General features: G+C 34.8%; 1 protein-coding gene across 1 annotated transcript; it reads left to right on the top strand.

Moving 5' to 3' along the window:
- Positions 1-272: 272 nt before the first annotated feature.
- On the top strand, positions 273-13,145 carry LOC141317111 (ribonucleoprotein PTB-binding 2-like; the record flags this gene model as incomplete). The annotated part of the gene is made up of 6 exons (XM_073832924.1): positions 273-419; positions 7,051-7,171; positions 7,730-7,812; positions 11,792-11,890; positions 12,336-12,447; positions 12,858-13,145. Coding segments are annotated over exons 1-6 (850 nt in total), but the record flags the coding sequence as incomplete, so codon positions are not given.
- Positions 13,146-13,700: the final 555 nt, after the last annotated feature.

Genomic DNA, 13,700 nt, shown 5'->3' with positions numbered 1-13,700 from the left:
CAAATTTAAATTTATGTGTTGGCATTTGTCCTAATAAACAACTGCCAATTGCCTATTGATTTTTCTAGATTGCCAATAACTTGATTTTGTCAACTTTTAGGACTACGTAAGCATATAAAGACCTCAAAGCTGACAGACCTGAACTGAAAGCCAAAAAATTGCAATTTTGATTTCATGGGGTCTTTAATGCAATGCTTTTTGTCTCCGCTCCCCTTTGCTCTCTCTCTTACTTCCTCTTTTTCCTCTAAAAAGTATCAAGCCAAATAGAGCAAATGCAAGCTGACATTTCTCAGGAAGTCCACCCCTCCGAGCCACAGGCATCTCTGTGCTCTGTCTGTATCCGAGACACGCCTACCCACTCATCCACAGACTGTGAGGGCACAAGCTTTCCCCTCAGTCTGATGGGCCGTTGTGCTTATGTGTGAGTGTAGTCATGTAATTTTAGCACTGCTTGGGGACTAGCAGGTGCCTGCACTTGTCTTCTTCACTGGTTAGTACATTGGGAGTTCATACGGATAACGTCCAAAGATGCTTGCCTGCAGGTTATATCAGTTATTTTGTGCTGTGCCTCAGTTATTGTTACATAAATACAAATAGTTTGTTTAGGGTTCTTATTGTAGTCAGGAAACTTTAAATTAAATTCTGTTTTTAATGACTCATCCTCATGTTGTTCCGAACCCGTAAGACCTTCATTTTCGGAACACAAATTAATTTGATGAAATCTGAGAGCTCTCTGACCCTGCATAGACGATAACGCAACTACCACTTTCAAGGCTCATAAAGGTAGTATGGACATTGATGTCACATGGACTATTTTAACAATGTCCTTACTACCTTTCTGGACGTTGAACGTGTCAGTTGCATTACTGTCTATGCAGGGTCAGAAAGCTATCGGATTTAATTGAAAATATCCTAATTTGTGTTCTGAAGATGAACAAAGGTCTTATAAGTTTGGAACAACATGAGGGTGAATAATTAATGACAGAATTTTCATTTTTGGGTGAACTAAGCCTTAAAGTTTATTTGCTTCCTTACGATGTATGAAAATCCAAGTGGTGCCAAGGTTTCAGTGACTTAATAAACACTTGGAACTTATGTAATAAGGAAAATCAATTGGAAACAAACAAACAAACAAAAAAATACAAATGAAAGTCAAACTGATTTAAACAAAAATGTTAGCTTTCTTTATTTGTTTAAACATTTAAATTGCTTTGAATTTTTTTTTAATGGTGTATAATTCATTTATACGGTTAAAAAGTATAATTAATTCATAAAAAAACAATAATTACAATAAAACAGTATTAATTAATTATTTTATTTATTTAAATTTTTATGCCCCATGTCCAATTAAACATTTTAGACTTTTTAGAAACTTTCAATTCCTGTTTTTCTTATTGCAAAAAATAATAATAAAAAAAAATCATCATATTACTTACCAAATTTATTTAGTGAATAGATATTTCCTAGTCATTTTCATGCTTAACTATGCCTACTAAAATGTATTATAAGCTTATGTTACTGTCACTGTTCATTTTATCGTTCTGTCCTATTTTTCATTCAATTGCAGCATGAACATTTAGAGCTTCCTCAGTGCAGCGGAACAGTAATCACTTGACATTTTCTGGAATGATGTTGGAAACCACTTATTATACAGAACATTTCACGTAACATTTAATGTTTTTACTTACATGCTAAAAAAAAACATTAAAAGACACGTAATGCCATCATCTGTATCAGTGCATTCTTAATTCTTTTATATTGTACCTTTAAAATGTACTACACATTGAATTGTATTAGTAAAGAATTAGAATTACACACTAAGTAATCAATTCAATTCAATTCAATATGTGCTTTATTGGCATGACAATTATTACAGTGTATTGCCAAAGCAGAGTGTTTACATTGAATGTAAAACAGGTATGTATGCAACAGAAACATGCATGTATATACATTTTTAAAAAGCAGGACAAATAATGAACACATTAGAATTCTATGAACAATTTAAAATTCAATGTGATGTGTGTGTGTGTGTGTGTGTGTGTGTGTGTGTGTGTGTGTGTGTGTGTGTGAGTGTGTTTGTGTGTGCGTGTGTGTATGTGGCGGGCGCATCACTGATTTGTTGACTCCTCCCTCTTTTTGTGACAGGCATCAATGTATCTTGCTGCTAGTAAGATACAATCTTGTTTTTCACCTAATAAATATTGAAGTTGTGTTTTCTTGTTTAACATTTTAAAGTCAGGGCAAAGTGTTTCAAATTTTGGATAAAATTTTGTTCTAATTTCTTGGTAGTTAGGACAGCTGGTGAGGAAGTGTTGCTCTGTCTCCACTTCCCCATGATTACAGTATGGGCAGATGCGGCTCTCTTTGGGCAGCCAGTGCTGTCGATATCTGCCCGTCTCTATAGTCAGAGAATGATTGCTCAGTCTGTACCTCGTCATTTGTCTTCTTAATTTACAGTTTTTCACTGTACTCAGATAATCTGCAGTTGCATAATCTCTATGTAGGGCCAAATAACATTCAAGTTTACTTTGTTTTTCTGTCGTTTCATTCCAATAGGATAGATAATTTTCTTTGTGTGCTTTTATAATTTGGTTGGGATGAATTGTGTGAATGGATATTTCATTTTCCTGATTCTGGATGTTGTTAGTTATGTTAGTGTGTTTTTGCAGCTTCAGGAGCATCTGAATCAGGGGAATTTTTTCAGGGTTCACTTCATGGTTTTTAAGGGCTTTAAAATGGTAAGAGTTGGGGTCACTCGTTTTTAGGTGTTTCCAAAATTTAATGGCTCGTTTCTCAATGCGCATTAGTAGAGGGTATTGGCCTAATTCTGCCCTGCATGCGTTGTTCGGTGTGTTCCTCTGTACTCTGAGAATACTCTTACAGAACTCAGTATGCAGAACTTCAATCGGATTTTTGTCCCATTTTTCAAATTCGTGATTTAGGAGAGGACCCCATACTTCACTGCCATATAATGCAATAGGTTCTATGACTGATTGGAATATTTTGAGCCAGATTCTAACTGGTATTTCAATTTGGATAGATTTTTTGATGGCATAAAAGGCCCTTCTTGCTTTCTCCTTCATTTCATTCACAGCCAAATTCAGTTTACCAGTTGCACTTATTTTCACCCCAAGGTATGTGTAGTTTGGGGCATATTCAATTTTGGTCATACCAAGGGTGAAATTGTATCTCTTTCCCTGACATGTGGGTCTTTTCTGGAATGTTAGTACTTTAGTTTTGTTAGGATTAATAGTCAGGGCCCAGGTCTGACAAAACTTGTTCAGAATGTCTAGGTTCTGCTGTAGACCCTCCTCTGTTGGAGACAGCAGAACCAGATCATCTGCAAACAACAAGAACTTTATGTTGCAGTCATGTAGTGTGAGGCCAGGTGCTGTTGATTGTTCTAGGAGTTTCGCCAATTCATTGATGTAAATATTGAAGAGGGTCGGTGATAGTGGGCAGCCCTGCCTCACACCTCGTTTTTGAGTGAAGAATTCTGTTTGTTTATTTCCAATTTTAATTGAACACTGATTGTTAGAATACATTGTTTTAATAATATTGTATGTTTTACCCCCAATACCTGATTCTAGAAGTTTTGACAGCAGACCTTTATGCCAGATTGAATCAAAGGCCTTTTGGAAATCTACAAAGCAAGCAAATATTTTGGTTTTGTTTTGGTTAATGTATTTGTCAATTAGGGTGTGAAGGGTGAAGATGTGGTCTGTTGTTCTATAATTTGGTAAGAATCCAATTTGACTTTTGCTGAGGACATTGTGCTCTGTGCTCAATCTCTCTCTCTCTCTCTCTCTCTCTCTCTCTCTCTCTCTCTCTCTCTATATATATATATATATATATATATATGACTTCCCATAGACTGTGACAGTTTGCAAAGGGTTTGAATAATTTTGGACATGCCACTTTTTGTTTAAATGTAAATAAAAGCTGAGAAATATTTTTTTCCACAATGATGTACATCTTCTTATTATCTTTTGGGAGAAGCCTGTGTCATTTCCGGTCAAAAAAAAAAAAAAAAAAACTTGCTTGTTGAATAAAATAACTTTAAGTCAGAATTTGCCAGGGGTATGAAGAATTTCAGGCTTGACTGTATATATCACATATATCAAAATCATTATGATATTAAGTAAAGATCATGTTCCATGAGGATATTTTGTAAATTTCCTACCATATACCAAAATATATACCAAATATATCACAACTTAATTTTTGATTAGTAACTTGCACTGCTAAGAACTTCATTTGGACAATTTTAAAGGTGATTTTCTCAATATTTAGATTTTTTAGCACCCTCAGATTTTAGATTTTCAAATAGTTGTATCTCAGCCAAATATTGTACTATCCTAACAAACCATACATCAATAGAAAGCATTTAAGTGCCCCTTATGACTGGTTTTGTGGACCAGGGTCACATATACTGTAAATTATTTGACCTGCTTTATTTAGATTGCAATTAACCACCAGTTGTTTCAGTTCTTGTAAATTCAATGAATTGTCTAATGCTATAGACAGTAGAGTTTCTCAGCTGTAGTTTGTGGCTCTTTGGAAGCATACATCAGGAGCAGAGCTCTCTGCTAATCCATCTCTGAAGCTCTGGGCAGGGGCATGATGGGACACAACCCTGTTTTTGTCATTCTTATAAAGAGAAAAGCCAACTGTCTCTCCAGTCCCTCTCCCTGAATACTTCGCCCATCTGCCGCTTCATCCAGGCCCATCATCGCCACCACCACCTTTCTCTGATTCTTAAATTATTACGTCCATGTCCCCTCATTCCTGAATAAGTGGCTACATTCTTGGCTTCCCCATTCCAGTATGAAAGCAGCACAATGTGTGTATGTGCCCAAGCGTAGATGTGTGTGTGGATGGGGGAGTAGTAGTCAGCAGATGGAGTTGGAGTGTGGTTGGGATGGATCCACACCTCTAGCAGACATCAGAGATCTAATCAGGGGTTCTGCATGTCTGCAAGCATCTCCCCCATGCCAACAAATACACACACACTCACACATGCTCACTCACCACTGGGACATAAACATCCCAGATAAACATTTGACAAGACATCAAGGAAGCTCTGCAAAAAAAAAATCTTAACCCTATATTGCCTACTGTATCATATTTGATATGCAAATTTCTAAGGCCTCTAAATTATAAGCATCAAATTTTGCTTAAAAAAACTCTTGTACTAGTGATGTCAAATCGATTAATCGTGATTAATCACATCCAAAATCAAAGTTTGTGTTTACACAATGTGTGTGTGCACTGTGTATATTTATAAACACACACACACACACACACACACACACACACACACATACATGTATATTTTTAAGAAATATATTTTGGATGTGATTAATCGCGATTAATCAGTTTGACACATCTTGTACACGTCTATTAGATGAGTTCTAGCATCTGATTGATTCTTTATACTTTTTTTAGCAAATAAAAAGAACTTTTAGTATAATTCTAAAATTACAGTTTTGCATTGCAATAAAACACTACAAGGATTTGATAATAAAACAAAGCATTTAAATATAACCTTATGGAGGCATACTATTGGTAGATTTTACTGATTTACATTATAAGCTAAGAGAATTTAATATTACATTTTGGACATAAATATCAGCTCAGCAACTCCACCAAATTGCATGTATTTGCTATAAGAATAGAATTTTTGGAATAGGCTTTACAGGCTTTTTTTATCTCACAATTCTGACTTTTTTTCACAAATGCGAGTTTATATCTTGCAATTTTGACTTTTTTTTCTCAGAATTGCATGATATAAACTCACAATTACAAGAAATAAAGTCTTGCAATTCTGACTTTTTCTCACAAATGCGAGTTTGTATGTCGCAATTCTGACCTTTTTACAATTGCGAGTTTATATCTCGCACTTTTGCCTTTTTTCTCAGAATTGTGTGATATAAACACAATTGTGAGAAATAGTCACGCAATTCTGACTTTTTTCTTGCAAATGCAAGTGTGTATCTCGCAATTCTGACTTTTTTTCTGCAATTACGAGTTTACATCTTGCAACTTTGACTTTTTTCTCAGAATTGCATGACAAACAATTGCAAGAAATAAAGTCTTGCAATTCTGACTTTTTTCTCGCAAATGCGACGTGTCGCACAATTCTGACTTTCTGCAATTGGAAGTTTAAATCTCACAATTCTGACTTTTTTTCTCGCAAATGCTAGTTTGTATCTCCCAATTTTGACTTTTTTTCAGAACTGCATCATATAAACTCACTAGTGAAAAATAAAGTCTTGCAAGACTTTGTATCTCGCAATTATGACTTTTTCCTCACACTTGTGAGTTTAAATCTCACAATTCTGACTTTTTTTCCCTCAGAATTATGAGATATAAACTCGCAATTGTGAGTTATAAAGTCCAAATTTGAGAGGGAAATTTTACTATAAATTTCAAGATATAAACTTGCAGTTCTAAGGAAAAAAGTCAGAATTGCGAGTTTATATCTCACAGTTGTAAGAAAATAAGTGAGAATTGTGAGATAAAAAGTCACAATTACCTTTTTTATTCAGTGGCAGAAACGGGCTTCCATAGTTTTGTACTGTTTTACAGTTAAATTGTAAAGACCCTGATTAGTTAGTTAACATACATTTACCTGACATGCAAAATATAAATATTTATGTTTTTAGAGGTATAAAGGTTTATGCTTTGACTAAAATAAATATTTGCCATTGGGGTAAGTATTGCTTTCTTCTGTGATACATGGAAGAAAAAAGAAACCATGAATAGGGACTGAAGCTTTCAAGCTTCAAAGATGAAGCAAAAGCTCCAGAAATGTATCAAGAAAAAAATATCATACTACATTCCGAGAGATCTGTTATAGATGTAAAGATTTACTAAAGACCTACTTTAATGAACAAAAACTTGAGTCTTCTTTTCTTTTTCTTTTATTTAACTGAAAAAAATAAATAAATACATTTTAAAAATCATAATATTTGTTTAGATATGGGTTTATTGTTGTATAATAAATGAATTAATGTTTGTTTCTTTGTCATGTGTGTGCTCCTGTAGATGTTGAGCAATAAGAAAGGTCTACTGCCTGAACCCAACCTGGCCCAGTTCCTGAACAGTATGACCAATCCTGCTGCTCTCCAAGTCCTTATGAGACCCTACCCTACCGCCAAACGAGAAGGTAACACTCTCTCTCTGTGCCTCTCTTAAGTGTCTCTTTACTCATTAGGCGAATAATTTATTGAATATTCATAAGTAACACGTTTAAGTACTTTTCCAGACAGAACCAAAAATGTGTCCTGTGAGGACTGTGGGTTTTGAGATGAAATATCTCTCATACTTCTGCGTATGTGTGTGTGTTGGCTGTGTAACGGTGATCACCAGCGCTGTAGATCAGAGCAGATTTTTCTCTTGATGAAAGCCTAATCATATATTAAAATGAACTTTTCATTGGGTGGGAGAATAAATGAGCTGAGGAAGAAGTGGAGGCCGGAGCTTAAAGAGAACACACAATTACAACACTAAATATAGCACATGATTAAATGTTAAACTTCTCTACCTATTCTGGAGCAACTTGCCATTAGTGCTGAAGCTGGAATTTTGGAATGACAAAATCATGTGGCCACCAATATCGACCACATCTTTTCAGCTTTTTTTGAGGGCTTGTCTTGGTTAGTTTCATTTCACATTGTTTACTGTGTTTGCGTCTCATTTTGTTTATCTAATGGTTTCCCATCAGGAAAGTTTGGTCGACCTCAAAATCTCCCCTTCCTGCGTCCACCGTTGACTGCAGCACTGCTACAGTTAGGAAAAGCACAGCAGGTACTCATTTTCTCTTTCTGTCACTCGCAAGACTGACTTAAAGGGACAGTTCAACCAAAAATGAAAAACCCTCAAGTTGTTCAAAACTGTATGAATTTCTTTAGCTGTTTAGCACAAAATGTTTTTGAAGAATGCTGGTAACCAAACAGTTTACGGTAGCCATTTACTAAAAAAAATCTATGGAAGTCAGTGGCTATCATCAACTGTTACCAGCATTCCTTAAAATATCTTATTTTGTGTTCAGCAGAAAGAAACTCAGGAATGGAAGCCCATTTCCTCCACTGAATAAAAAAAGTAAAAATTCTCACAATTCTGCCTTTTTTTTTTTTCACAATTGCAAGTTTACATCTCACAATTCTGACTTTATAACATGCAACTGTGAGTTAATTTATAATAGTGAGATATAAACTCGCAATTCTAAGAACATATGTTTTTTTCCCTCAAAATTGGACTCTATAACTCGCAATTGTGAGAAAAAAGTCAGAATTGCTGGATAAAAACTTTTTTGAAAGAAATTTTTGTTTAATTTCTATATAAAATCCCGCAATTGTAAAAAAAAAAAAAAAAAAAAAAAAAGTCAGAGTTGGGAGATATAAACTTGCATTTGCAAGAAAAAAGGTCAGAATTGAGAGATATAAACTCGCAATCGCGAGAAAAAAAGTCAGAATTGGAAGAAAAAAGTTCAAATTGCGAGATATAAACTTGAAATTGCGCGAAAAAGTCAGAATTGTGAGCTAAAAACTTGCATTTGTGAGTAAAAAAGTCAGAATTTCGAGATTTAAACTCAAAATTGCGCAAAAAAGTCAGAATTATGAGCTAAAAACTCGAAATTGTGAGAAAAACGTCAGAATTGCAAGATAAAAACTCGCATTCGCAAGAACATTTTTTTTTTATATCTCCCAAGTCAGAATTGGGAGATATAAACTCGCATTTGCGAGAAAAAAAAACAAAAACTTGCATTTGTGAGTAAAAAAGTCAGAATTGTGAGAAAAAAACTTGAAATTGTGAGAAAAACGTTAGAATTGTAAGATAAAAACACATTTGTAAGAAATAGTCAGAATTGTAAAAAATAAACTTGCAATTGCGATAAAAAAAAGTCAGAATTGCGAGATAAAAACTCACATTTGCAAGAAATTTTTGTTTAATTTCTAGATAAAATCCCGCAATTGTAAAAAAAAAAAAAAAAAAGTCAGAATTGGGAGATATAAACTCGCATTTACGAGAAAAAAGTCAGAATTGTGAGCTAAAAACTCGAAATTGTGAGAAAAATGTCAGAATTGTAAGATAAAAACTCACATTTGCAAGAAATAGTCAGAATTGTAAAAAATAAACTTGCAATTGCGACAAAAAAGTTAAAATTGCGAGATATAAACTTGAAATTGCACGAAAAAGTCAGAATTGTGAGCTAAAAACATGCATTTGTGAGTAAAAAAGTCAGAATTTCGAGATTTAAACTCAAAATTGCGCAAAAAAGTCAGAATTATGAGCTAAAAACTCGAAATTGTGAGAAAAACGTCAGAATTGCAAGATAAAAACTCGCATTCGCAAGAACATTTTTTTTTTATATCTCCCAAGTCAGAATTGGGAGATATAAACTCGCATTTGCGAGAAAAAAAAACAAAAACTTGCATTTGTGAGTAAAAAAGTCAGAATTGTGAGAAAAAAACTTGAAATTGTGAGAAAAACGTCAGAATTGTAAGATAAAAACACATTTGTAAGAAATAGTCAGAATTGTAAAAAATAAACTTGCAATTGCGATAAAAAAAAGTCAGAATTGCGAGATAAAAACTCACATTTGCAAGAAATTTTTGTTTAATTTCTAGATAAAATCCCGCAATTGTAAAAAAAAAAAAAAAAAAGTCAGAATTGGGAGATATAAACTCGCATTTACGAGAAAAAAGTCAGAATTGTGAGCTAAAAACTCGAAATTGTGAGAAAAATGTCAGAATTGTAAGATAAAAACTCACATTTGCAAGAAATAGTCAGAATTGTAAAAAATAAACTTGCAATTGCGACAAAAAAGTTAAAATTGCGAGATATAAACTTGAAATTGCACGAAAAAGTCAGAATTGTGAGCTAAAAACTTGCATTTGTGAGTAAAAAAGTCAGAATTTCGAGATTTAAACTCAAAATTGCGCAAAAAAGTCAGAATTATGAGCTAAAAACTCGAAATTGTGAGAAAAACGTCAGAATTGCAAGATAAAAACTCGCATTTGCAAGAACATTTTTTTTTGCAAGAACGTATCACAACGTATCACAAACTCACATTTGCGAGAAAAAAGTCAGAATTGGGAGAAAAAACTTGCATTTGTGAGTAAAAAAGTCAGAATTGTGAGCTAAAAACTCGAAATTGTAAGATAAAAACTCACATTTGCAAGAAATAGTCAGAATTGTGAAAAATAAACTTGCATGTGCGAGAAAACTCGCATTCTTGCAAATGACTAGCGGACTTGTAACCCAAAGGTTGCAGGTTCGAGTCTCAGGTCCGGCAGGGATTGTAGGTGGGGGGAGTGAATGTACAGCACAATACCACGACTGAGGTGAGTCCCTTGAGCAAGGCCCCGAACCCCCAACTGCTCCCCGGGCGCCGCAGCAATGGCTGCCCACTGCTCCGGGTGTGTGTTCACGGTGTGTGTGTGTGTGTGTGTTCACTACTGTGTGTGTGCACTTGGATGGGTTAAATGCAGAGCACAAATTCCTAGTATGGGTCACCATACTTGGCCTCACTCACTTCACCTCCACCTCCTTTAAAAAAAAGTCAGAATTGCGAGATAAAAACTCAATTGTGAGAAAAAGTCAGAATTGCGAGATATAAACTCACATTTGTGAGTAAAAAAAGTCAGAATTGCGAGATATTAACTCAAAATTGCGTAAAAAAATGTCAGAATTGTGAGATAAAAAAATCACATTTGCAAGAAAAAAGTCAGTATTGTAAAAAATCAACTTGCACGTGCGAGAAAAAAGTCAGAATTGCGAGATAAAAACTCAATTGTGAGAAAAAGTCAGAATTGCGAGATATAAACTTAGTTTTGTGAGTACAAAAGTCAGAATTGCGAGATTTAAACTCAAAATTGCGCAAAAAAGTCAGAATTGTAAGATAAAAACTAGCATTTGCAAGAAAAAGTCAGAATTGCGAGATATAAACTCACATTTGTGAGTAAAAAAAGTCAGAATTGCGAGATATTAACTCAAAATTGCGTAAAAAAATGTCAGAATTGTGAGATAAAAAAATCACATTTGCAAGAAAAAAGTCAGTATTGTAAAAAATCAACTTGCACGTGCGAGAAAAAAGTCAGAATTGCGAGATAAAAACTCAATTGTGAGAAAAAGTCAGAATTGCGAGATATAAACTTAGTTTTGTGAGTACAAAAGTCAGAATTGCGAGATTTAAACTCAAAATTGCGCAAAAAAGTCAGAATTGTAAGATAAAAACTAGCATTTGCAAGAATTTTTTAAAAATTTCTAGATAAAATCCCGCAATTGTGAAAAAAAGTCAGAATTGCGAGATATCTACTCAAAATTGTGCAAAAAAGTCAGAATTATAAAAGATAAAATTGCAATAAAAAAGAATTGCGACATAAACTCAAAATTGCGAGATAAAAACTCACATTTGCTCGAAAAAAAGTTGTGTTGTGAGATAAAAAGGCGGAGTAACTTTTTTATATTTTTTATTCAGTGGTGGAAACATGCTTCCATAGGAGGGTGAGTAAATGTTGACAGTTTTCTTTTTTTGCGTGAAGAGATGAACTATCACTTTAAGGGAGCGTAATTTCTAAAAGTTCACGAAGCCAAAGGTGCTCAGAGTTAAAGAAACACCCTCGAGAAATAAAATAGATGCTGCATTAATGGATAAAAAGGCTATAGTACAGCAAAGATGAACACTTTAGAGGAAAATACGTTACAAAATAGGCTGCTCCCTCAAAGGTAAAGAGAAAGGAATAATGAAGCATGTTTAACAATCTCTCTTTCTCTCATGCAGAGTGCCATCCTAGGAAATGGTCTTGTTCTCCAGAATCTTCTTCACATGCAGATGGCCCAACAACAGCTCTTACAGATCAAAGACAAGCAGATCACTAATGTAAGCCATAACAAAAGAAATACATCACCACCTTTCACTTACCTGCATGATATTCAACAGCAGCCTGAAATTGTGCTCATAGTTCTTTTGCCAAGACTAGATTATTAGTCTGCTGCATTAAATTCTGTTGTAAATAATGAGAAAACTGCAGCTTTTGTTCAGAAAAAGCATCATTTATTTTATATAGCAGTATTAGAACCATAGATCTAACTGGCATTTTTAATGCAAATTTTCCAGTTCTGGCTAAAGAATAATAATGCCATCCACAGGAAAATTTACATGAAAAAGGGAATTCATGCAATAATAATGCTGACATAAATCTTATGTTTTGTATTTTTGCAGCTATAATCTCATCTGTGTGTATTTCGTCTTTCACTCGCCGCATGACCCTGTTATGGCCTGCCTGCTCTCTTTTCTCCTTCATCGCTCTCTCGTTTCCCTTCAGGTCCCAGGTCTTTTAGGCGACCCTTCCCGACTGCTCCTGCAAAAAGTTCTTGGTCTTCGAACTCCGGCTCCAGTTCCTCTGGGGAAGGGGCTGCTGGGAGATTCTCCCACAGGTGAGAGCTTCTGGTTGGGCGGTCAAGCTCGCAAACCGCAGGCCTGGTCCAGAGGTCTCGTTCGCTACTGCAGGGAAAGACATTTGCAATGCAAATCCACAAACTGTTTGAAAGCCCCATTATAAGCAGTTTGAGGCAGCCGCTTCAATCAGTATTTCTTCCTTTGTGTTTTTGTACAGACGTGTGTCTGTTTGTGTGTGCAAAGTCTGGTATTGGCATTCATCAAAGCATTGAAGACCTTTGAAGAGTATGCCTTTGTGCAGGGTCATTTCTATTTGAATATCAGTGCCATGCAGGTGTTTCAGTGAGGCAGAAATTGAAATACTAAACTATGGTTTTCCAGAGTATGCTTTGAATACTGTATGAAAGGTCTTTAATGCGGTAGTTTAACAAAGTCCTTTGGTTCATAGAGTTGGGCCAAGACTCTTCTCCAGTCACGTCCCAGGGTGGAAACTCCTCAGCTGGAATGGTGTCGCATGTACCTGGACGTTCACACGCAAGTTCCATTATTGAGCAGAATGGAGTCACTGTGGCATGCTTGGCTCCGGAGAAACAGCCCGCACCTCCAGGAACCACAGGAGGCTCTGTAAGCTCCCAAACACAGCTGCAAAACTTCCTCCCTGGAATTAATGCACCAAGTCTGGGACCTTTGCTGGGGAGCACAACGCACAAAGCTCCAGCCAACCACCACAGTGCAAGTGTGCAGACTAGTACTTCCATTACAGTAAGCCTGGTTTTTCATTTTTGTTTTTGTGATTTCTTACCTCAAGGCAAAACATGAGAAATCTGAGACATTCAGAGCTTAACTTTAAAGGAAAAATTCACTCAGACTTGATTTTGTCATCATTTACTTGGATTTGTTGTTCCAAACCCTATGATTTAGTGAATATTTATAATGTAGAATAGCCTTAAGTGCAATTTTAAGAAACAGTTACTCTATTATAAAATCAATATATATATATATATGATTTTGTTAAAATATATATATATATATATATATATATATATATATATATATATATATATATATATGATTTTGTTAAAGAGTAACTGTATATTTTATTATATTAAATAAAGTTGTCCAAATGACAAAAATTAAGTTTTTATATATTTACAGTAGGAAATTTACAAATATCTTCATGGAACATGATCTTTACTTAATATCCTAATGATTTTTGGCATAAAAGTCAAATCGATCATTTTGACACACATTGTATTTTGGGTATTGCTACAAATATAAATATACCTGTGCT

The sequence above is a fragment of the Garra rufa genome, unplaced genomic scaffold (genome assembly GCF_049309525.1).
Source record: "Garra rufa unplaced genomic scaffold, GarRuf1.0 hap1_unplaced_345, whole genome shotgun sequence".
NCBI lineage: Eukaryota > Metazoa > Chordata > Actinopteri > Cypriniformes > Cyprinidae > Garra > Garra rufa.
Note: the sequence above shows the minus strand (reverse complement) of the source record. Positions and strands in the feature narration are given on the sequence as shown.